The 24,782-nt window shown below is 53.8% G+C and overlaps 5 protein-coding genes across 5 annotated transcripts; 4 read left to right on the top strand and 1 right to left on the bottom strand.

Annotated features, from left to right (window-relative positions):
• Window positions 1-107: 107 nt before the first annotated feature.
• Window positions 108-919, bottom strand: BDZ83DRAFT_748107 (ATP synthase; the record flags this gene model as incomplete). The annotated part of the gene is made up of 5 exons (XM_060513564.1): window positions 108-140; window positions 204-382; window positions 457-610; window positions 723-752; window positions 830-919. The coding sequence occupies 5 exons, from the start codon at window positions 917-919 to the stop codon at window positions 108-110; spliced, it is 486 nt and encodes a 161-aa protein (XP_060369773.1).
• Window positions 920-2,676: 1,757 nt separating this feature from the next.
• Window positions 2,677-4,790, top strand: BDZ83DRAFT_759816 (uncharacterized protein; the record flags this gene model as incomplete). Its single annotated transcript, XM_060515155.1, has 5 exons — window positions 2,677-2,984; window positions 3,116-3,171; window positions 3,203-3,262; window positions 3,896-4,062; window positions 4,622-4,790. The coding sequence occupies exons 1-5, from the start codon at window positions 2,801-2,803 to the stop codon at window positions 4,788-4,790; spliced, it is 636 nt and encodes a 211-aa protein (XP_060369772.1). The 5' UTR covers window positions 2,677-2,800.
• Window positions 4,791-12,409: 7,619 nt separating this feature from the next.
• On the top strand, window positions 12,410-13,326 carry BDZ83DRAFT_15508 (uncharacterized protein). The gene has a single exon (XM_060501353.1). It carries the CDS (start codon window positions 12,628-12,630, stop codon window positions 13,093-13,095), a length of 468 nt encoding a protein of 155 aa, XP_060369771.1. The 5' UTR covers window positions 12,410-12,627; the 3' UTR covers window positions 13,096-13,326.
• Window positions 13,327-18,429: 5,103 nt separating this feature from the next.
• BDZ83DRAFT_567817 (GTP-binding protein-like protein) lies at window positions 18,430-19,454 on the top strand (the record flags this gene model as incomplete). Its single annotated transcript, XM_060503993.1, has 5 exons — window positions 18,430-18,448; window positions 18,609-18,712; window positions 18,850-18,889; window positions 18,980-19,345; window positions 19,414-19,454. 5 exons carry the CDS (start codon window positions 18,430-18,432, stop codon window positions 19,452-19,454), a joined length of 570 nt encoding a protein of 189 aa, XP_060369770.1.
• A 2,133-nt stretch (window positions 19,455-21,587) lies between these two features.
• On the top strand, window positions 21,588-24,536 carry BDZ83DRAFT_759812 (lipid particle protein; the record flags this gene model as incomplete). The annotated part of the gene is made up of 2 exons (XM_060515154.1): window positions 21,588-22,668; window positions 22,728-24,536. 2 exons carry the CDS (start codon window positions 21,588-21,590, stop codon window positions 24,122-24,124), a joined length of 2,478 nt encoding a protein of 825 aa, XP_060369769.1. The 3' UTR covers window positions 24,125-24,536.
• Window positions 24,537-24,782: the final 246 nt, after the last annotated feature.

Raw genomic sequence — 24,782 nt, 5'->3', positions numbered from 1 at the left:
TAGAAACGTCGCAAGTGGATTCAATTATGCGATGTTAGATAAAGTTAAGGGAATCCGAGTCTTGATGTACAACGTCATGTGTCTGCCACGACCTTCTTTTACACTCTCTATTTCAGGGCAGCCTGGAGGCTCTCAAGAACCTGGAAATTACAATTAGCGTCCCTACCGTACCGCTCGAGTGCCTTGTTTGGCAGATAACTCACCTCGACCTCAATCTTCGCCTCGGCGATCTCCAACTCGCTTCCACTGCCGCTGGCGACCTTCTGGGCCTCGGCGAGCTGGGACTTGACAGCCTCGGCGCTGAAGTCCTCAATGGGGTATCCCTCGGTGGCGTTGATGCTGAGAACAGAGTTGGGCTGGACAACGGCAAAGCCGCCGGACACTATAGACACAATCATCGTCAGTTTCCTGCCTTTCTCCTATCCCTTGAAAAGCCCCATCTCGGTTGTAACGTACGGAAGAACTGCTTGCTGGGGCCGCTCTCCTCGACAACCTCGACCAGACCGGGCTTCAGCTGCTCAATGGCGGGAACGTGGTTGGCGAGGACACCCATCTCGCCGGAGTCGGCGGGGATGTTGACCTGGACGACATCCTGGGACTGGTAGATGGACTGCGTGTTGCGGCAATTAGCTCCGATCCTTCAATTGACTTCCGCCTTGCATCCCCCTCGTGTCGTCGTCTCGTCTCTCGTTCAATGATATCGGGTATTATCGAATTCGTACCTGGTGAGGAAGGGACAAGCTCAGCTTGATCTGCAAATGGTCAGCGGGTACTCGGGATGCCTCCGGCTCGGAGGATGCAGGCTCGGGCTGCTTGCCTTGTCCGGGACGGCATCTGCGTAGGTTCTGCGCTGGAGGGGAGCGCGGAAGGCAGCAGGACGGGCTCGGAGGGCCGCGCGCGCGAAGCGGAAGGAGTTCATGATGGGCTGAGCTGGCAATGGGGATGTGTTGCTGGAGGCAGCTCGGGTGAGGTCGCAGGCAGGAATCTTTCGGCTGAGTCCATTCGCGATTCGGCTAGCGGGAGAAACTTTGGTCACGCCGCAAGGCACATGACCCTGAGTGCACGGAGCAGCCCCGTTCAATGTGATCTATCTGTTTGAACAGAAGAGAACGCATTGACGCAACTTTATGTAGTCAAACAGCATAATACTTTAGAGAGCTTCTAGGACTCTGTTTAATGATATCTCACCAACATCGTGTCTTCCTCCTGTATCCAAAACTCAGGTACTTGCTTCGAGCTGCATGCAAGTGTATGGTAGGCCCAGCAATTTAGTTTCATTTTCTCTTCATGATTTCAAGAAATACTTTGAATGAATAATCCGATTAGTCGTTGCATGCGACCATTTCGAAATAGTAAGGGCTCGTATCATTTATGACGCTGGCAACCTGCACTCTAACGCTGTGCTCGTGGAGTATGCAACGCCCACGCATTACTACATCGAATCGTACTTGCTCTTGTTCTCATCTAAGTGCATCTTTCAGGCCCTTATATTCAATTTCGTCTGAATACGTCAGTGTATTCGCGACTTGATGATGAATCTGAACCATCTACGCGATGCAATTAGATAATCGTAAACTCAATGCCCTCCTACCTAGGTACGGTGATACGGTGGCCACCATTCAGGTTCGGCGTGATGAATCAGGACAAAGACTTCCCGGGTATCCGTATATTCCTACATTTCACACAATACACCACAAATGAAGCCCATATAGGCCCCCTTCAATCCCATTCCTGCCACCAGCCAGGAGGCGCCCGTCTAGGTCGACGGGTCAGGTCAAACTGGCTGGGTGGTGGAATGGTTTATAGTCAACAAATAATCAAAAACGCCCACAGCCTACTCGACGACAGGCTCCGAGTTCGAGTTCGAGTTCGATTCCCAGCCTGAGCACCAAAATTTACCAGTATAGGCACTAAGAGATGTAGCCCCCAGTTCAGCACCGGGGGGGGGGGGGGTGAACTCTTTTGCCATTTTGCCAAATTGACAATATCGTCCTTGATGGCATTCGGTATTGCTACCACTTCAATTGCAGAATGCCGAATGCAACGGAAGCACATAAGATCGAGTAGTCACTAAAAATCTCGAACCCATGGCACGTTCTCGTATTTTCATCTCGGCCGAGTTGCTCCGGCCCTATTGCAAAGAAACTTGTGCGACTACGCAATCACATTATCAGAGGGCATTTTATAGTTTGATATACCCAGAGTGAGACGTATCGAAGGGTGTGGTCTTCAGAAGCTGCAACATGGACGTAGGTTCTCATCTCTCCTGTCTCACGACCGTAACCCAATATCTTCCCTGGGCACCATTCTCTACAACATTAATATGGCCATTGCTCAAGGTCAATCCAACTCAAGAGACTGTCAGTTTACACCTGAAGAAAAGAGGCGCTTATGGTCAATCCTAGTTCTGGCTTGCGGCCACATATGCTATGAATCGATGGAGCCGCTCTGATAGGAAACGTGTAGATAGAGATGGGTTGGCCTTGCTTCGTTGGATTACATGACAGTATTAGCAAGCTTCTGGAACTTCATTCTAGCTTCTTCGAGCAAAGACTCTGCACTGAATCCCGGTGAGCATTGCAACGACAAATGTTGGGAGTAATGATCGTTAGCTTTAGGGTACTAGCGAAGGTCATCCGTCACTGGCAGGTTCGGCACAAACATACATAGAGCAGTCCTCCCATTGTGACTCCTCGAGAAACTTTCAATGCATTCTAGTCATTCAGCTCCTCCTCGTCTGCATCTAGTCGCTGTAGTAGCGGTGATCCAACTCGCGGGTCTGTCGCAGCACTAACATGGCATGACCTCATGGATGACTCTCATTCTCGCTGTCAACAAATGCCGATCTAGGGTGTCCTCACAATTCATGAAGGCTAAGATGATTGTAGACTTGGCCGACGGAGCAACTCAGACAATTACGTGTCTCCTGACTGTCACTTCAGGTTACGTCACCCTAATTCTAAACCGCTCTTACCGATCCTTGGGTGAGGTGCAGAATTGATAATCAATTCCCACAGGATGTTACCAAATGTCAAGGGTATTGAATGTCCTTTCACTTTGTGAGATCCATTGTCAATACGTTTGCATCGTCAAGTAACTAACGCACTGATTTTAGACCCTGCTAAAGTGGGTTGTGTGGTCACTGTACATACTCTGCAGGCTGACAACACCGTAAGTATATTTCTTTGTCCATGATATGTAGTTATTCACAATTCCTCTTCGTCACGTCCCTCAAGTTGTATTCACATATTCTGCAAAAAAGGTATAGAGTGAACCCTAGACCTCGACACGGAGCCATCAAGAGCAGCTTCCTCAAGTAGAGCAGTGCCAACATATCTCAGGCTTCAGGCGAACATTAAAGTAGGTGTCTCAGCCAGCCGAAGGAATAGAGGTCTTTATGTCGAGTCTTTCGGTCACAGTGCCTCACTTCTGGGGATAGACATCGTTACTATCAAGTTGTGAGGATTCTAAGGGCGCTGTAGCAAGTCAGCTAGATGCCCCTCGCCTATTATCGCCCCTGATGATTCGCAGGGCCTTGTGAGTTACACCAAGCCGCCAGCCCAACCCAACGAAAAGCGCAAGGCTTATATCCAATGCCCTCTACTTCGAACATGACTGTATGTAATTATCAGCGCGATACAAGAAGGCAACTACGACGAAAATCCGGGTACATGAACTGAGAAAAGTAAGCAAATCCTGCTTCACGACGTCTTGACCCATGACAAACAGAACTTGATGTAGATTTTAGCCCAATCTCCACGGGCAGTATATGTAACTCGTTGACGGTCATGTCGAAAGTCTCGCAGCAATGAATGTATTCAGATAGCACTATTCCCGGATTGTGTTCTTTCTTCCTCACACGCTTAGAGGACTACATGTAACTTCTATCATGCAGGCGAACGCAACACCCTTACTTCTCCAGCATGCTCTGCTAAAGTTGGAGAGAACTTCTGGCAGAGAAAGGCAGTGGACTACCAAGAATGAGCACTCGTCAATATTGCTTGCTATTGAACCCAGTATCAAACTCAATAGTGCTTCTTTGCTCAAGATGCCCATCAACACGTAAGCAGGGTGGACCTCAGCAACAAACCACATGTCAATCATGTCCCGTCACATTTAACTCGCCAGTCAGCTTACCTTCACAGACTCACATGTCCAACCTCATGATTGACTCTGTGCTCACCTGCCTCGCTCATAGGTAAGCAGCAAAATATGACATACGACCTCCACGTAACAAACCGATATCTGACGATCCACGACATGCCACGCGAAAAGGATACTCCAAGCAGGCAACTGACTCGACAAGTCCCGGATCATCATCAATGATTGAACTTGGCTGTCGACCTCTTCACGTTCCTATCCCCTCGCGGTGGACAATGGCTGGCATACATTGCGCTTAGCCTCATGCAAGGCAACAAGGTTGACATGGTCCTGCTGCACCACTCGTGACCGTCGATCACCAAGCAGACGTATCGTCAATCACTTCCACATACAAACCGTTTCGACTTATACCATTACGGCCATCGAACCACACCCGGTAACCGCCACGTTCCGACACTGTCCAAATGGGATCAATGATCACCACGTCGCCGAGGATCTTTACTCTACGTAACTTGGATAGACTTTTGACCAAAATACCATGCCTGAAAAAGATTGGCGAAATCTACAAACAATGTACCAATGTACCAAAATTCTCCGACATAGGAACAGATACCTTAGGTGCTTGGCAGTGCCACTTGGTGACAGCATCCGCCTCCTTTGAAACGAAACATCCTCCCAAGCCGCAATGATCGACACAGAAAAGGATACCTAAAAAGGACAACAGAAGATGGACAGCGATCTGCACTCTTGAGAAGCACCAGCCACACACACGCACGCTGAGCCTTGAAACCGGGGAAGCCGTCATCGGAGCAAGGCGAACGAGGCGAACCCTCCCTCGGCCGATGGCGCTCCCGATTCCGTTTCCTCATTCCCCTGGGGGACCGTGGCAAGATATCCCTCCCCGAAACTCCATGGAGGAAGTAAAGACCCGCGGCTCATGAAACCTCGCCTCGGGGCTCACAAGGCACTGATGAAAGAGGGAACCCTTCGCGCTTCAATCATTCGTGACTCGCCAACCTTTACTACGACCGAGCTTCCGGGCGCCGAGAACCGAGGAAAGATGATGGTGTGTATATGCGCCAGGGACGAGGATTCAACCCCAGTTGAGCCTCATGGCATTTCCGACAACCACCGACGGCAGTGACGGCACTCAAGGTTGAAAGACTTCCTGTCCTTCCGCCCAACAGATCATGTAGTCGAGGTTCTTCCCTTGAATATTTCTGGAAGCAACCGAGACGGCAAAGAAGGGTCGATGAGATCAGACGAAGGCGAGGCATGTGTCATTGCCCATGCCTCGAAACCCCCGTGACCAGGTGACTCGATGCCTAATGACGATTGGGCCGTCTTTCTGTCGAGAGAAGCCCAAACGGTTCGCTCTCGTCTTGGCAAGCTTTCTTGTTCTTCTCTTTTCTTCCCCTCGGGAACGAGATTTCAGAAACGTTCATGCGAAACGCCTGACAAGGGAGTATCATGGCGAACTCCCATTCGCGATTGATCGGTACCTAGCAGGATGGAGGATTGGCGCCTCATGCTTCACTTTGTTCGGTCCTCAAAGGTAAGTAATGCCCGTGACACTTAATCCTTCGTTCTCTGTGCCTCCGTGCCTCTGTCGAATGAACCGAACATCCAAGGACCCTGAAATCTAAACCGACACCATGAACCTCACAAACACAGCCAAACTTTCCCAGCATCGGATTGCCACGGATAAAAAAAGGCTCTGGGACGTCTTGCCCTCTCCCTTACACAGTAGAGGCGTGTGTGAAAGTCTCGAGCTTACGAGAGTCAATTGCTCCCTCCAAGCCCCTTGGGGAGTTACACCCAACAGAAAAAGCCACATGCACAGACGTAGAACGGTAGAGGCGTGCCTCGACAGGAATCTAGCGTGTTAATAAGCTCGTGAACTTTCTAAGCTCGTAAGCAAATACAGACACAATAACAAATCTCGTCGGAGCGGTGACCGGCGCTGTCAGATGAAATGTGGCTGGCTCATGGTGAGAGGAGTAGTGTAGAATTTAGGCCCAGCTTCAGCCCCTACTCCTTCATCCTTCCCCAGGCTGCCAAATAACCACCACCACCACGGCGGAGGGGGAACAAGTCTAGGAGTAGTAGGTCTGGAGTTTCCCAATGCGGTCTCCCGAGAATAGCCCCTTCTACACCACTTCAATCTAGCAGTTCCGGCGGTGAAGGGGCAAGAAGGAGGGTGTATGGTGTGGTGAAGCGCAGACTAGAAAGTGGGAGAACCACCACCGCTAGTCCGGCAGACCTTCCATCTTCTTTCGTCTCCAGTGTGTCGGAGCTTTCTCCTTTGGTGCGTTTGGTTTTGTCGCAGAAGGGGGGGAAGAGGAAATGGAGGGGGGGAATCACCGCTCTTCCTGCTTCGTAGATGTCAAGTAGCGTAGCTGTTGGCTTCAACCTCCCGCCAAGAATTTGGCTTTCCCACGCACCAAGAGTTGGGCGATCGTCGCAAATCGTCGCAAATCGTCGCGTGGCGCTTGCAACCCCTCCCTCCCTCTCTCTCCCGAACTCTGACCGCCCACGGGCTTCAAGAGCTCTTGTCACATTTTCATGTGTCAAGGAAGCTCTTCACACACCAAAGCTATGTGTTCCCCAGGTGTGATTACCTTGCACTAGCAAAGTAGTTTGACGACACCGAGGAAGGAAGAACACACATACACGCCAAAAACTTGTGAAGGAAGGCTGCACTAGCAGACAAGAGCAAACCAGCAAAGCAGAGAAAGTGCCGGTAGTAGAAGCTTACACTGCAACTCTAATGAAATGGCACCATGCTAACCATTCCGTGTTACCCTTCTCGCCTTTGCTAGCCTGCTGCCTCCCCCGCGGGAGAAGAAGTCAAGCAGTGAGCTTGACGACACGAGTGCATGAGCCTAACAAACGTACGCAGAATCATTTAATCCCAATCGATCGATCAACGACGGAAGAAGGAGGGGGGATTCAGGCCTGATTGGCCCCGCGATTCGAGAACCTGTCGATCTTTTGACCTGCTGCGTGTCTTCTCTTGTTGCTGTCCCCTGGCAACCTTTCTTCGTATGTATGCACTCTGCATGCTGACCACTTGTACACCAGTGAGGAATGGAGGAGGGGCGGAAGACGAATTTCCAACGCTACGCGCCGCTACCGCGTGAAGAACAAAGTCCAACGTTTGGAGATGGGACAGGTATGCGGCGTCGCAATCGCTCCGTCCTTCCCCTCGTCCCAGAATGCGGGGTATTTTTTCGAACAACTCGACCGACCTTCCCACAGCCTACAAGAAGCTGACATGGGGATGGAGCAGATCAGGGATTCGACGCGGGGGTTTATGTCTGTCTCTTGCGTCTCCGAATCTCTCTGATGACCTGTGAGAGTCTGCAGGCTTGTGAATTGAAACCTGTAAGAAGAAGCCACTTGGAAAGAAGGGGATATCGGGAAAAAAAGGGGGGGGGGGGCAACGAAACGACAACTCACGCGCATGCAGCCTGAGTTGAGGAGAACTACTCCGTTAAACACCTCACATAGTCACATTTGACATCCCACGCTTTCGTGGCGGGGGTTCCTAACCTTACCATGGCCATGGGCACGCCAGGGAAAGCCCGACACAAGTGCGTCTTTCGTGCTTTCGTCAACATCCTAAGCACACGCAGTGACGAAATCCCCCGCGCCGACGCCGTGCTAGCCATGACCAGACTTTGGGATTCGCAAAAGCTCACCTACAAGTCTGCGCGAGTACTCCTGCCCTACTTGACGAAGACCTTGATGATGAATGGCATCGGCATGACGACTGCCCACTTACAAGTTCTCCGAAGTTTGTCGCCCCACCTCGGAGGACGGAGGAGAGAGGGGCAGCAAGCCAACAAGGCCGTTCCCAGCCAAGGACGAAATGAGAGGAGGTGCCGTAAATGCCATGTAATCACCGCTCCTCCTCTTCCATTACCTACGTGGTATAGTTCGTAATTCCCAGCGATAAATCTTGCTTTTCTGCTCGCGCTTGTCGAGCGCCCGCTGGACATTCCTCCCCACAATGAAGGAGCCCACCTCAAAGCTCGGCGAGCGTTGATGAAAGCGTGGGGAGCACCGAGAGGAGGGGCGGGTAAAAACATGGGGGGTGATCAGCATCACGGCCGGCTCGGCATTGAGGAAGATTCAAGAACAGAGCTGAGAGAGAGAGAGAGTCTCCAGAGTCCACGAGTCCGCTCGGCCCAAAAGACCAAGACGGCATGCCGGGAGGTCCGCTGGGAAATCGAAACCTTTTCGTTTTCGACATCTCGATAACGGCTAAAACTCCTATCAAGGTTGTACTCGGATTTCAATGCCAAGAAGTCGAAGCCTCACTCTGCTGTATGAAAATGAAATACTCTTCTCATCTTTGTTGCTTTGCGAGAGAGAGAGAGAGTCGGGGCCCCCATTGTATGAAGTCTTGTCGCGCGAGGACCAAAGAGGTTGATTCGGAGACCGTTGGATCTCTTGGCAGTGGTGTCCGAGTGCCAGATCTCATCGTCTCTCTCGCCCTCTCACATCCTCAGAATCCTCTCTCAGAATCTTTCTGTGCTGCCTCCCGAAACCTCAAACACATGCAGGCATGCTAAGCGGCCGGAATCGGTCTAGGGCGGAAACGGAGGGCGCGCGGACGGGCCATTCTCGCGATGCCCGCGCTGGCCTGGCGCATCCACTCCAGAGGCCGCATCTGCAAGTTCCGCATTGGACACCTCACTTTCACCTTCACGTCCTCTTCACCGGGCCACCTCTTTGCTGTGCACCTTGCGATGCCAAGGAGTCGCAGCACGAAGAATAAGCTGTCGCAGAGTATTGGCTGCCGTCATGCTGCATGCCAATTCTCCAAGGCTGAGTTGTCGAGCTTGAGCTCGAGTCTGAGCTTGCACCATTGAGCAGAGATGGAACGGATGGCCACGGGATATCTCTCGCACTGGGATCCTGCATGCCAGCGGCTCGCCGGCAAGGTACAGCTGCATTTCAGCAATCAACAGCTGCAGGCAGGGAGAAGCTCAGAAGACGCTCGGCTTATGATATAATCAATGTCACAAGTTTTCCCTGGGCGGTTGATGGTGGCGCTTCCAGTGACCCGAGACTTGGCAACCCACGATGCGCCAGGCGAGTCAGGAAGAGGAATGGACCGGGATGGAGGCTGTCGGACCGAAGCTTGTTCTCTGATGATGGGCGGTGGGCTTGCAGGAGGAGTAGCCACTCTCGTGGAAGTGAAGGAGTCCTTCTCCTCTTCTCCAATAGTGAATGGTCGACCTTCCTCGAGAATGGGAACGACACAAGCTTAAAGACAAGGATTTGCATGTGGAAGCACAGCCCGCCGACTGTCGGATGAAGCAGCTAGCAGCGCCCTGCATGTCCACCATCAACGATCAAAGGTAGGTATGCCAACTTGCACCGCCATGGCCCAGTACGAAGAAACTGGGAAAGAACAAACGTAAACCAAAATAGCGCTATTAAAAGCGTCGATGGAGATTTGTTTTGTTTGGAAGGTTTGGGAAAGATGAAGCGACCAACTAGAGCAAAGACTCCATTTTCTTGGTGTTGATGGGCGCGGCCGGCACCAAGGGTTCACTCTAGATGGTGCGCAACGACGACAACGGGCGCCGCCGCCGTATTTTTGGTCTCTCGCCTCCATGGCTGGTAAATGCCATTGGCAACGCGCATTGGCTGCATGGAGATCTAAAGGGCTGAGCTGCCTGAGCTACATTGCAATCGGAGACGGCCCCAACGGTCCTGTACCCAGCATTAGAGCCCCGTTCCGTCTGATGTTCGCGGCGGGTTGCCTGTACGTGACATGGAGCAGTCGAGGAAGCAAAGATTCAAGTGCGTTCTTTTGGTGTTCTTTTGGAGGGATATCCCTCTGTACATGCAAAAGTGCTAGATAGGAGGCGAGAAAACGCAGTGTAAGCGAAGGGGGTGCAGGCTACAACTTGCGGGTAGCGGTTGTGCCTGAAGGTGAAAGGCGAGGATGGCTAGTCTTTGCAGTCGGACTGAGCGCTGGGGAAAGGAGGAAAATGTCTCATTTTGATGGACTGCTTCTACGCAAAACCAATGAGTGGCTCCTGCGGGCATACGGGGGGGGGGGGGGGAAAGAGAAGGGGCATCGAGTCAAGGCAGTGCGTTTGGGGTTGCATATTGTTGATGGTATTCTTCCCTCGATAAGAACGGGTCAACAATAATATTGACACAACGGCATTCCGTGAATAGAACAGAACGTAGCCGAATGAGAGAGTTGATGGAAACAAACGACGGACGAGTTTGTTTGGGGCGCTTTTGGGGGCCTGGAGACTGAAGTCACTTGACTGGCTACAGGGCAGGGTAGGTCAGGGCATAATGAATGAATGAATGCTGGGCAGAGAATGTGTCAAGGTGAAAGTCTGAGCTGGAGATTGACGAGTTGGGGGTGGGATTCTCGACACAGGAATGGGATGAGACTCGTGGAAAATGGGCCAAGGAAAATCGACGGCTGCCTCACGAGGACACTGACAAGACAAGACAACTGCTGCTGCTGCTGCATGTGCAACGCAGGCGGCTCTATTCGTATGGGTGTTAAGGAAAAACCCGAGGGGGCGTGGTGTGGGGTGTCGACAAGTCCGGAGAAAGACACTGAGACTCTCGCTCGAGAGAAAAGACTGAAGACTGAAATTCGAAAAGCTGCTCTGAGTGGACGGATCACGGATAATGACCGTGACTGTGCGGAGTGGTGAGTCGGTGATTTGACGGTGTCGACATTCATTTGGGGCCCGGAAAGAAACTTGAAAAGATGACTGGAGAGAAAGGGTTAGCTCCCAGGCCCAAGTGAACCAGCGGTGACCTGCGTGTCATGCGAACAAGATATGGCAGACGCAAGTCACTTTTTGACGAGATGAGACAAGGCCAGGGAGGGTGGGTAGGATGATGATTGGTCAGACGGTAGTGTGCTCCGTAGTCCGTACTTTGTAGAGGGCAGCGGCCAGCGGGCTTGGGCAATTAGGGAATTGTAGATGCGAGATTTCGAGATGGCGCGCGGGATCCGTTTCTTCCTTTCCCTTCCTCTTCCTCTTCGGCCCTAGCAGGGGAGGCCGGCGTGGGTACTAGCTTGGTTCCATTCCCTTCCTTGGAGCTTGCCGATGTCAGCTTTGATACTTACGGAGTAGACTATTTCGCAAGTGCTCCTCTATGCGTATGTGCCTTGAAAAAGTGGTTAGCAGAGTGACTTGAGCAAAGTGTGGATGATTGACGAGACAGACGCAGCCACTGGGAGGACCAGCAATGGTCACCCACCAACGGTGGAGAGAATTGAGGGAGCACTGGCCAGCGGGCGAGAGCCGACGCGGGCCACAGCCATGCCATTTTCGTCGTGATTGTCGATTGAATGTCGATGGGAGGACAGGGGCAGGGTGCTCGGCGTGGGTTGAGAAGTCAGGACTCAGGGAGTTCCGCCAGGGCTGGGGGGATGTTGAATGAGGTACGTATTCGTGCCACGGAGTATCCATAACTGCGAAGAGGTACGTTTAGATACGTATCGTGGGTGGACAGATGGGGGCATTCGGGTGTTTGACGGTTATTTGTCGCAGAATTTCTGACCAATGAGATGATAGTCAGCTACAGTCTGACAGTCTGGAATTCCTTTCGTCTGAGGTCTCTGGGCCCCACTCGGCTAGCTCCGTTTTCGGCGCGAAGCTTGCACTTGCTTGGCGCGGTACCCGAGGCAAGGCGAGAAAAGTGCCGCAGATTCCCGCAACGCCGGCGCAGGTTGAGAAAGTCGTTTCCACTCCGAATCACCGCTTTGGAGAGGTTCAAGACTATAGATACTGTTGCTGGACACTGTGTGGCGCCCGCTACTCCGATCCGTCATTCCATCTCCCGCTGTATTTTCCCGCTGGTATTGATGATGCTTGCCCTTGGCCCTTGATGATGGTTGGTCTCTCTTTCACTCCGACGGTCCAGTGGATATGAGAAATGGGGATGCCCCTGCGAGCCCTGAACGACAGGCCTGTCCCCGGACTAGCGGTGTTCTTTTTTGGGGGTCCACCTCGCCCATTGACAGGTCGAACTTGACACTGCGTTTCCTTTTTCCCCAATCCGTGCCACCCCCGGGCCCCCGGAGACATACGGGATCAAAGAAAAAAAATAAAAATTCTCGAAGAAGGGCGGAATCCCCACGGAAAATACCTAGGCGATGGAAACTTTTCAAGGGGAGACCAGACCGGACCGAGCGCCATTGAAAAATCTCTAGGCTGCGGAATAAAAATTTTTAGAGAGAAAACGACAAAGGTTGGGGCCATTGAGCATTCATTCATACCCGGGGGCGTAGAACAGAGAATGCAATGGGGCAGCACCAAACCATGTCTGGACTCTAGAGTATGAAGACTCGGGGGGAACGACAATTGCCAAAATGACCAAAATACCCAACACGAAGCTCACTCTTTTGGAGTGTGTGTACGGAGCATACCGAACCATGTATTTCAAACATTGAAAAAACGAGGGCTGCAAGATTTGTGCTGAGGGAATTAAAAACACGGCATCGCAATAAAACCCTATTACCACATGCACTGGCTACCTACCTACCTAGAAGTTGAAGTTGCATTTGCAGTGAATTTGTTGTTCTGGTCTGTCTGCAATCAGCTGCCACTTGCTGCCTTTTTGCCAAGCAATAGCAAGAAAGGCAGAAAGAGTGAATCAGCACCGCACTTGCAGTCTTGCAGTCCGCGAGCCTGCAGCACTGCAGCAGCGCCTCACTCTTTCTACATACCTGAGATTGGCTCCTGCCTGTCCGCCAAGATCTTCAAACACCTTACTTTGATCTCGCCAAGTCCGACATCCCAAATCTTATCATCCCCTTTTTGCGCTTCATCCGCCTTTGCCTACTTTCGCGCTGGATTCCGTCCATCTACGGCCTGCTTGGGTTTTCTTTTTGCTTGCCGCTGCCACTGCCTCACATACACCATCTGGCATCCACCCCGCGTCTTGTCCTCCCTACCTACGGATACAGGCTACAGGCTACCTTGCGGATAATACCCTTTTCGCAGGAAGCTTCCCGTCGTCTTCCCTGTCCACGGAGTATTCCCATTGCAGATTGCAGAAACAACACGCACACCACACACACACACACACACACACACAAAGACCCCGAAAAACCACCTTAGACCACACACATCAATTGCACCTTATTCTGCAACCTGCGGCCTTCCCTTGTTTCTCTCAGGCTCTTGGCCATCCATCACTCCGGCCCTTTCGCCCACCTGACCCCGAAAACCACCACACGCACAACCATCTCTCCCTCTCTCCTCCAATCCAAAGAAGGCAGAACGACGCGGAGAGAGAACGGATACGCATTAACAAGCAATTCTACTAAAAACGACTACCAAGAGAATCACCGCGACCAAACGCCCGCGACTCTCTCCTGGCGAGACAGATATCCATAATCCCACGCACCCAATCAACAAACCCACCCACTCTTACCGCATACTGAGCTGCATGCTGCGTACTGCGAGCGCCTACTTCCGGATACTCTGCTCTCCTTTCGCCCTGTCTCCCTTTCGCTCTGAGCGTCTCTCAATCATCCATCAGTCCATCAATCAATCAGCCACCTCGCGCCCACTTCTTCCCCTCTCAGTCAGACGCTTCTCCCGACCTCCTGCTTCCACGAAAAACTCCCGCTGCCCGACAACTCCTCGTCGTCGCGTGCTGAGCTGACTCGAGCTGTAATACCGCAATTCTTCTTTCGGGTCTTCTAGCAAACGAGAAGCATCCACACCACACCACACAGGCACACACACACACACCAGCACCACGGACAAATACCTACCTACCCTACAGCCTACACACACACCTCTCAGGCCCGCACCACATTCCACGTTCCACACCCACACCCATCTACACCTCCCGCGGCAACGGCAGCACCAACAAGGCGGTAAAGGGATTTGCCTGCCCTTGACCAAAGAAAACTGGCCAACTGACCTCCCCTAGTCACGGCCTCTACCCGTCGCCACCTATTTGGTCGCCTTTCCTCCCAGGTCTTTCCAGAGTCCGTCCCAGCAGCAACAAGTCAGGTCTCCCCCAGCTCAATACTCGACCACGTATCCATACTGGGTGCCCGTACCTTTCTACCGTTCTGCCCACCGTACGGAGCAGACGCACACATCGGCAAAGGAGACAAGAGCGCTCGAGCCCTCAGCCTCTGAAAATCCTGAATTTCATCCCACCTTGGTCATCCAACTGCCAAGAATACTCCCGGAACCTGTTAAAGTTCCTCGCTGTCCGACCATCTATCCCAGCGCCCTCTCGCCCGTTATCCTTCTTCCCTCTCTCCCTTCCCTCACATCACTCAGACGTACGGTACTCTACGAGTCTTACCTACCATCCTTTCCGTCTGTTTTCGCCATTTCCCTGCGCCACGCTAGACCCGACGTCATCTGCTCGCCCAGCACACACCAATCCTTGTGCCCACGCCCACACGTCCACGGCCACACTCACGCTCGCCCTTTTCATCTGGGATCTGCGCCCACGCCGATTTAGTTATTCTTGTACCCCCAAGGACCCTGAATCATCGCACTACCGCGCCTCACATTGAGGCAACGCCCGGTCATCCTATAATCTCCCTCATCTGCCCCGGCAACTACTACTACTACACACATCAACTGTTTTCCTCGAGATGTCAGTTTTGTTCTTATAGCATAACGGTCCCTAGGGACACGACTTGATCTGCAGCACTTGTCTTTCGAGACGATCTTCAGCTGCACGTCCTCTTGAGGGCACCCCCTCTCATCAACCTATCCATAAAACAAAACAACAACACCAACTACTACTACCAGAGAAGCCTCTCGCAAGCAGTCTCGCGATTACTACTACAGCTGTTACTACTACCAACAGCTCTCACGAAGTCGATCTTCGACCGGTTGCGCCTGCTTGAAGCATCGTTGAACGACTTGGCCTGGAATTATCAACCATTTGCCACACCTCGAGCCGAGAGCCCGAAGTCACCCCCTGCACCCAACCTCAACCAACATCACACCTCTCCACCATGACGCACCGAACAACACAACACGACGCTGCGACGTCAAATGTCCTGGCCTGGTCAACGCATTGCGCAAATATGCCCTCCATGGTAGAAGACGAGTCCGCCGACGTTGATGAGCCACCGGAAACGCAGTTGCCCATTTCTCCCATCACCAGCATGTTCAAGCGGAACCCTATCAGACGCACCACCCTCGACCACAACGCCTCTCTCTTGACCAAGGCGCTCCACAGCCCTTCCGAAGATGAGGACCCCGAGGCCCGCCCGGGTATGTCCTTCTTCGCTCGTCGTCGCTCTATGGCCAGCAACATCAGCCTGGCCTCCACCGCCGACTTGACGAGCGATACTGGCTTGACCAGCCCATCCCGCGCCAACACTCCCAGCCCGCCTCTTCCTGAAATGCGTCTTCTGAACATCCACGACGAGCCTGCCAAGGAGGCACCCAAGAAGCGTTGCATTCAGTTCGCTTGCGCGGCGAAGCCCAACAAGCCCGTCGAGCCTATCCGCAGCCAGCCCATGGTCAAGGCACCTTCTGCACAGGAGCCTCAGCGAAGATCATGCATCAAGTTCGCCTGCCCCGTTCCTCAGCGTCCCGCTTCCACGCAAAACACGCCTCCCCAGCGAATGGAGATGGCAGCCGCCAGGCTTCAAGCACCTGCTCCGGCGACAGCTCGCAAGACCCGTTCGAGGTCTCCCAGACCTACACTCGCTCCTCCTCAGGTCGATGTCTCTGTCAAGTCTCCCACCACCAAGAAGTACATCACCGCCAACCCCTCCGACTTGAATAATGAGTCGTCCCAATTCCACGAGTTCGCCAGCGACATTCCCCGCGAGGACGACTGGATCCGTCAGGCCTTTTCATCCCAGGGACGCCGCATTACCATTGACGACACTCTTAAGAAGGAGAACGCCATTCGCAAGCTTGCCACTGAGGCGGAAGAGGAGGCCGAGCAGGAGGAGGAGGACTTGGCCACCGCCATTGATGATGATGACGAGGACCTCGACAACCTTGATGACGCCGACGACGATGAAGATGATGGCGAGGAGGACGAGGAGGAGGATGAGGATGATGAGGACGAAGATGAGGACGACGCTTCTGATGAGGATGACAATTCTGATGGCTACAAGACGGACGAGGAAACCGGATTCGCTGACTCCGAGGAGGAAGAGGAAGATGACGACCTCCGCTTGTGGACTCCGGGCCGCTCTACCATTCAGAACATTGACAGCACTCCCATCGCCCGCAGACCCTCCCTGCCTGAGCAGCTTTCAGATTCGTCCATTGCTTCTCACAGCAGTCTCCGCGCCCGACGTGGCCGGGCTCAGCGCATCAAGATTCGCCCTGGCACGCCTGAGCTTCCTGACAGCACTGACTTCGTCTGCGGTACCCTCGATGAGGATCGGCCCATGGAGGATGCTTACATGTCTTGCTTGGCTGCTCGCAGACGTGAGAAGCTGCAGCTGATCCCTCAGGATATTGACCCCAGCTTTCCTGCTTCGGACCCGGAGGACGAGGGTGAGGAAGAGATCTACAACCCTGTCCACCACAGCAGTGACGACGAGATGTTCTTCCACGGCAAGATGGAGGATCTGCACCACAAGAACGACCGAAGCCGTCGCCAGAAGAAGGCGGAGCACACTCCTCCCAAGCGCTTCCACTCTCCCCCGCCCATCAAGCGCCGTGCCTCTCCCGCTCCCAAGAACCGTGGCCGCTCCCCTCGCCGCCTCTTTGACGGTCCTTCCCCCCGTCGCCTGAGATCTCCGGCTCCTCAGGCGCTGAAGTCTCCCCCCGCCTCTCCTCGCAATGGCCACGGGGCTATTACCTTCAAGACCTTGGCATCTCGCCCTGGTCTTACCGTTACCAAGTCTCTTCCTCGTCCTCCTTCCATGTTCCCCCACATGGCCAAGGGACGTCGCTCCAAGGCTCCTGCCAACGATTTGCATGTTCGTGGCGCCATTGACATTGTCAAGGGCTTGGAGCGTAAGCGACAGCGTCGCAAGGAAAAGTTTTATCAAAAATACTGCAACCGCGCTCGCAAGGGACAAGTCCCCGAGCGTAAGCCTCAGCGCGGCCTTGGCTGTGAGCGCATGAGGGAATTGGGTTTGCTCATGGCCGGCAAGATCGACCAGGGCAACTACGTCCTCTCTGTTTAGAGGAGTGCCTACAACCACATTGGGCGGAGTTTTTGATTTGCATTTGCAGCGAGACCACAAGAATTGTTTCGCAAGGCGTTTAGCATCAGATGGTGCATGGCATGGTGGGCTTCATGACATATATGAGACTATTTTCCACGTCTTTTTATTTTTGGATTGTACATATCACACTTTTTATACCGGAGCGTCCTCGATGGACGAGGGCTCCGCGCCTACATGGACTTTCGCTTCATTTTCTTTTCTCATCATTTTGGGAGTCCAGCGGCATCTGGACTTGGAGCACGAATACCCCCTGGAATAGCGTGTATGAAGGCTTGTATGGTTGTCGAGCAAACACATAGCATTAGGTAGCCTGATCAACAACTGCATTCCTGCGAGATATCGCAGACCTCCAATACTCTGCTCCTCTGCAATGTCACCTTTTTCCTTGCCGAAGACACGCTGTGAAGTAGCATGTTACGTAGGGAACGTCTTAAGGGCTCAATTAAAGGCGTGATTTATCATGACACGCACTCGCAAAGGTGTTCTTTATCTAACGGGAGTGTGTAGGTGTCCTGACAACAGCTCATGCAAGTGTCCAAGGCAACTGCTAGTATCAAAACTCATCCTCATTCACCTGACATAGCTGTTTGGGCATCTTGGTGAACTGGTGAGGTCTTTCCTAACGGAGATTGCAAAGAGTTTTGTTTCGCCCTGACGCACTCCCAGACTTTTTTTTCCCTTTTTGCATTTTGCGTCTTTCCGTTGTTCTTTGCAGGTTCCCAGTTCCCAGACCGCAGTTGACAGCACTCGGTGCATCTGTGGAGCATCTCCGATACGTGGCAGCCCCAGATTTAAGGCACATCCACCTCAACACACTGCAATTCGCAACAGCAGCACAGCCAGCACGCACCACCTCTCACTCACTTGCTGTCTCGCCGACTCCCCGACCCAGCTCCCATCTCTCCTGGTAGCCCACCAAGCCTAGTAGTAAGGTGGCCCCCAGCTCAGCCAGTCCCGTCCCGCCCAGTCCAGACCTTGGTACCTCGCCATTCGTACACGCCCGCCGCCGCCTTGTCTCCTGGGAGCAAAAGCCCGAACATCGAAACCTCCCCGACCTCAACCTACCTACCGACTCCACCGTCATCCACGAACCACCCTCACAATACAGACAATAATCTCGCTCCTTCGTCGTCAAGATGTGGATTATTAACTGGTGTATGTATCATGCCTTGTTCCTCGTCTCCTGCCTCTGCTTGATGCCCCTCCACCACCTGGGTTGATCTTCTGCGCGCCGCTTTCGCCATAGCTTGTGTGGCCCATCATCCATCCCTGGTTGGACCAAGACGGACTGACTGGTATTCTCTCTCTTCTATAGTCTACGATGTCCTCTCAAGCCTCGGCTTGCTCAACAAGCATGCCAAGCTTCTTTTCCTCGGCCTCGACAATGCCGGAAAGACCACCCTCCTGCACATGCTGAAGGTACGATCTGGCCCCGACACCCGCCAGCTTTCCCATATCGATAGATACCACGAGCCTACTGGAATTGGATGCGCCGATATGGGATACTGCTGAGCTGCGATATGGATGGCATAAACGGCTGCTAACAAGATGATCAGAACGACCGTGTCGCTATCCTCCAGCCTACTCTTCACCCCAGTGAGTATATCCCTTCCACGGCAAAAAAGAGACCAGTGACATGGGGGGCTCTGCTCTGCGCACGTGTCCAGAAAGCTAACCCGCCTCTAGCTTCCGAGGAGCTCGCCATCGGCAACGTGCGCTTCACCACCTTCGATCTCGGCGGTCACCAGCAGGCCCGTCGCCTGTGGAAGGACTACTTCCCCGAAGTCAACGGCATCGTCTTCCTCGTCGACGCCAAGGACCACGAGCGGTTCCCCGAGGCCAAGGCCGAGCTCGACGCCCTCCTGTCCATGGAGGAGCTGGCCAAGGTGCCCTTTGTCATCCTCGGCAACAAGATTGACCACCCCGACGCCATCTCGGAGGAGGAGCTCCGTCACCAGCTCGGCATGTACCAGACCACCGGCAAGGGCAAGGTGCCTTTGGAGGGAATTCGACCCATCGAGGTCTTCATGTGCTCCGTTGTCCTCAGACAAGGTGCGTTTTGCTTCCATCGGAAGATGGCAGACACGGGTACAGAACAGTTTGGCTAACATAATAAACAGGATACGGTGACGGTATCCGGTGGCTCTCGCAGTACGTCTAAACACGGACCGACATGCTCTGGGAGGAGCTTGCGGGAGGTGTCTACGGCGGAAACGGAGTAAGTACATGGACGATTTGGCAAGAATGGCAATAGGGAACGTCTACGCGGGAACGAAATCATGGGTGCCACGTCTACGAAAGCTCCGGTCAAGTGCTTCGAGGGGGGCGGTTCAACAGAATAAGGGCTCCCCCCTTGCGGCGTCTTGCGAAACCTGATATCCTTGGTGGAAACAACGGTTTAGAAAGAGCTGCGTTAATGGGCTGACACTGCTGCTATTGGGCATGTTTGCATCGGTCCACACACGGAGGAAGGGAAAAAGTCCTCGGTCTGGCGGTCCAGATGGCTCTGCTCGCTCGGTCAGTACCTGTTGGTCGGAGCATCCAGCTTTAAGGTCAGATACGAGGCAGTCTTGTACGCTTGTTAGGCTAGAATTCTTCATTGGGGCTTAGGGATTCGGAATCTGGTTTATTTTGCGTCTTTCAAATCGTTAGCCTGCTCTGCGTAGTTTTACTGCTGCATCATATAACATTGACATCAATTTGATTGCATCGTGGACGGTATATCACTGCAGGAACACGCCTATCATCGAGGGATTTCCCAATACGGTGTTGGCAGTGATGATGAGGTGATGGTGACCGAGGCCACCGTGTCCACGCCGTGAAGGTTTCGTTAGGGGCGGCGGGAAACGGCGGGATACGTGATGATGGGCATGATACGTCAGTCAAGCCGGCGGAGAAAGGAGTTGTGGCAATGCTCTTTTAGTATCCTCACAAGCCACAGGGATTTCCCCCGAGATCAGCGTTTCCAAGATTTTTGGTCTCTTATCCATTTGATAGGTACCTATCACGCTGACGTTTCGATGATTCAGTACCTCTGAACCTGGAAGCATTGTGTAAGGTATATTAGGTAAGTTACCACATGCCACATTATGTCAGATACTTTTCATCAAAAAGACACTGTTCCTTTCCTGCTCAGCCTTGCCAATGATGCATGGATATAGATTGGTATTTCAAGTATGGCGTTTTGGTCGAGGGGCCACCGGCGAGGTGAGGTGACATTCCTTCCGAGGGGATTCCGGTGGGGCGGGGACGGCTGAGACGGGGGCCGGAAGGGAACATTAGGGAGGGTATTGGCCAGCGGGCGGCCTCGTGGGATTTTTCTTCAAGGTGCCGAGGCGATCTTTACTTATATCTCTAACAACATCTTTTTTTTGAGATAATAACTAGATGCCTATACTTTTCGTCTATATCATGGTTGTGATATCAGCAAGCAGACAACAACGAGATGATGGTGTTAGTCAAGCATGTGGTGGGAACTAAGGTGGTCTTGCTTGCACTGCATCCCGCTAGAAGGAGGGGCCTTACATCAGGTACAGCGTCCACTGAAGAAAGTAAAGAAGAGTGACCGGGAGGGAAGTTGTTGCCCCTGCCACATCTCACGGTTCGTTAGCCGGGCGTGGGTTGGTCGGTAGTGAGCGGCCAACAAGCCTCAGTGCTCCCTACCTCAAGGTACCTTACCTACCTTACACAGTAAAGGTCCCGGGTGTACCTCGCCCCAGGGCGCCCCGAGGTCCCAACGAAATCCAATTCGAGCTTACTGCCGACGTCATCCGACCCGTGGCATCACGGGCGCGCATTCCCCAGGGAGGTCTGCGCATCTTGAGAGCAACCTGGGAACTGGGTGCCAGAAAGTGGTAGTCTCCCCCGGCCGAGAGTGACAGACCACCACCACCACCCCGAGGCATCTCTAATTCCCTCCCCAACAAATGCACCGAAATCACCCGTCCATCTGCAGATTCAGGTAGACCACGTTCTTATCCGACGCTTACACTCTCACGCAACTGTTCACGCAACCACGGCACGCTACACGTACTACGCCGCATTCACATACTGTCTTGAGGTACCTACCTTGACTTGCCTTACACCTGCCGCCACTACTGGTGCTTCCTCTTCATTTCGGAAACTAAACTCCATCCCTTCCTCCAGGCTCGTCAGCAATCACCATAGTGTTTCTCTCTCACGCAACGTTTCCCTGAGTAGCTTCACACGTTGACTGCCTCGCAACAACTTCTCCCTCTCCTGGTGTGCTGCCATATCATGCGCCTAGACCCGTCAGACGACGCAGCTCGCAGACATGGCTGAGCACCACCAACCCAGAGTTTCGTTTGGCTCCTCGCCGAGCGGCGGCGGCAGCAACACAGACGTATACGGCTTCCCGCCCGAGAACTTCAGCACTGATGGCCTCCCCGAATTCGACACCAAATTCCTCAGCGACGCCGACCTCGCCGCCTTCATACAGGCCCTCCAGGCCCCCGACCCCTTACAGTCCCCCGACGAAACCACGTCCCTCCGGTCCCCCGGTCTCAGGAGTCAAAGCTCGCTCGACGTCACGAAGCGGGGGTCTGTGTACGAAGATGATAGGGAGGATCCGTCGGCCGTTGCCGCGGCGGCGGCTGCTGCTGCCGGCGACGTCACGGCCCCAGGTCCGGGGATGTTGAATCACGCCTATACCAATGGCGGCGGCGGGGGTTACAATAACGGCTCGGCGACGCAGTCCAACATGTTCATCACGGCGCAGAACGACTGGGCGCCCGTCAACCAAAAGATTTCAAAGAGGGGCTCTCGCCGGAGGAGGAACCGGGCCAAGGGGGCCGCCGAGGCTCTCCTGGGCACCAGGACGAAAGACGAGACGCGGGAGGGTATATTCTATGCACTTCTCAAGTGGCCGATGCTCTTCTTCGTCGGCGCCTGGCTCGCGGGGCTCGCGCTCACGTACCTGTACACGCGGCTGTACATCTGGGTGTACGAGCACTTTGTCACCTGGCGCGGTACGCGGGAGAGGCTAAGGCGGAGCATGCGCCGGACGAACAACTACCGCGACTGGGTTGTTGCGGCCAAGGAGCTGGACAGCTATCTCGACCGGCAGCGGTGGAAGGAGGAGAACGATTTCGCCTATTACGACTCCAAAACGGTCAAGAGGGTGTGGGACCAGATGCGCAAGTGCAGGCAGAAGGCCGAGGCGGCGGAGAACGGGGAGACGGATGATGAGGGAGCGCAGATGGACTCCAAGGCGTCGGGGAAGCCTGCTGTCGAGGAGCTTCATGCGCTGCTGTCGGCGTGTGTGAAGAGTAATTTTGTAGGCGTCGAGAATCCCAGGCTGTATAGCCAGACGTACTATGGCACCAAGAACCTGGTGCAGAACTTTATCGACGAAGGTATGCATATGCAATTGTGTCTCAAGGTGCTGGCGGACTGACTGATTGACTGTGTCTAGTCGAGAGGAGCATCAAGTTCATCCTGAGCACCAAGCAGCTATCCATGGAGGAGAAGCGTTCCATCTTCAAGGGCATGCACGCAAACTACGGACGGACGGCCCTCTGCCTCTCTGGCGGCGCGTCCTTTGCCTACTACCACTTTGGCGTCATCAAGGCCCTCCTCGAAGCGGACCTGCTCCCGGACGTCATCACCGGCACCAGCGGCGGCGCCCTGGTCGCGGCCCTCGTGGCCACCCGGACGGACGACGAGCTGAGGCAGCTCCTCGTGCCGGCGCTCGCGCACCGCATCACCGCCTGCCGCGAGACGTTCTGGACGTGGATCCCGCGATGGTGGAGGACGGGCGCCCGCTTCGACTCGGTCGACTGGGCGAAGCAGTGCAGCTGGTGGACGCGGGGATCCATGACCTTCCGGGAGGCGTACGAGCGCACCGGCCGCATCCTCAACGTCTCGTGCGTGCCCGCCGACCCGCACTCGCCTACCATCCTCTGCAACTACCTCACCAGCCCGGACTGCGTCATATGGTCCGCCGTGCTGGCCTCCGCCGCCGTCCCGGGCATTCTGAATCCTGTCGTGCTGATGATGAAGCAGCGCGACGGGACGCTGGTTCCTTATTCGTTTGGTCACAAGTGGAAGGACGGCAGCCTGCGGACCGATATCCCCATCAAGGCCCTCAACCTGCACTTCAACGTCAATTTCACCATTGTCAGCCAGGTCAACCCGCACATCAATCTCTTCTTCTTCTCCTCGCGCGGCTCCGTGGGCCACCCCGTCACGCACCGCAAGGGCAAAGGCTGGCGCGGCGGGTACGTCATGTCGGCGGTAGAGCACTACCTCAAGCTCGATATGACTAAGTGGCTTAAGTTCATCCGCCACGCCGAGCTGCTGCCCCGACCTTTGGGTCAGGACTGGTCGCAGTTGTTCTTGCAGACGTTTAGCGGCACAATCACCGTCTGGCCCAAGACTGTCCCTTCGGACTTTGTGCATATTCTCTCGGACCCGGACCCGCCGCGGCTGGCGCGCATGATTCACGAGGGTCAGCAGCGCGGGTACCCCATCCTCAAGTTTGTGGGCAACCGGCTCAAGATTGAGAGGTTGATTGAGCAGGGGAGGAGGGAGACGAGACCCTGGATCCGGAGGGGCAGCATCGAGACGATTCTCAGCGAGGATGATTTGCGGAGTCTGCTCATCTCAGGGAATACGGATCTCGAGGATGAGACCACGGACGCCGAGGGGGAGACGTTGTTGGAGAATGAGGATGATAATGAGCAGGCTATTATTGATGATGAGGATGGGGAGGGGGAGTATGAGGAGGAGGAATATGAGGAGGAGTACGAGGATGAGGATGGAGAGGGCGAGGGCGAGGAGGAGTATAGAGGGGAGGGGAAGATGAATTAGGGGGGGTTTCCGGTGAAGAGACTGGAGCTTCGTTGAATAGAGAGAGAGAGAGGAAGTCACCGACGGGTAGTGTGAGGACATGGTGGGTTTACATATTGGTTGAAAGAGAGGCTCTTCCCTATCAAAAGACCTCGGGGGGTGGAAGGGTTAGAAAGTGTAGCATAGCTTGGGCGTTGATGGTAAATCCTGATCCTGACGGAAATCACATCCTCTTTTTGGTTCTTATAGAGATTGCTCTCAACTTTGCAGATGACCGTGGTATGAACCGTCTCCATAGCTCTCATGTCACTTCAAGAGAGCTTGACCTTGCAGACTACAACCTTTCGAGTTGCCCGCCCACCAGCGAGACATCATTAGTTTGAACGTTGAATATCATTTTTGAACAAGATGCTGCCTGCACGCCGTATCTCATCTACATGTCATGCCGAACGTCTAGATTCCCGAAACCCCGTGTTGGCCTGGTGAAAGGCCAATCGAGCAAGGAGAGAAATGCAAGTGCTTTCGGTCTATAGGGTATCAAGACGTGCTCCCCCACCCACCTGAATCTAACTACCCTACCCGTAACCATGTTGTTGACTTGCTGTTTTGAAGCCTCTTGTGATGGAGATGTTGCCATCTGACCCGTCTTGTCTTTGTACGAGTTGTATGTGTTTAATTT

Source organism: Colletotrichum acutatum, assembly GCF_030867785.1.
Source record: "Colletotrichum acutatum strain CBS 112980 chromosome Unknown BDZ83scaffold_10, whole genome shotgun sequence".
Lineage (NCBI taxonomy): Eukaryota > Fungi > Ascomycota > Sordariomycetes > Glomerellales > Glomerellaceae > Colletotrichum > Colletotrichum acutatum.
The sequence above is the reverse complement of the archived record's forward strand: the minus strand, read 5'-3'. Positions and strand labels throughout refer to the sequence as shown.

Excerpts from the sequence above, each read along its gene's own strand:
- BDZ83DRAFT_15508 (XM_060501353.1), top strand. The coding sequence starts at position 12,628 with ATGCACTGGCTACCTACCTACCTAGAAGTTGAAGTTGCATTTGCAGTG.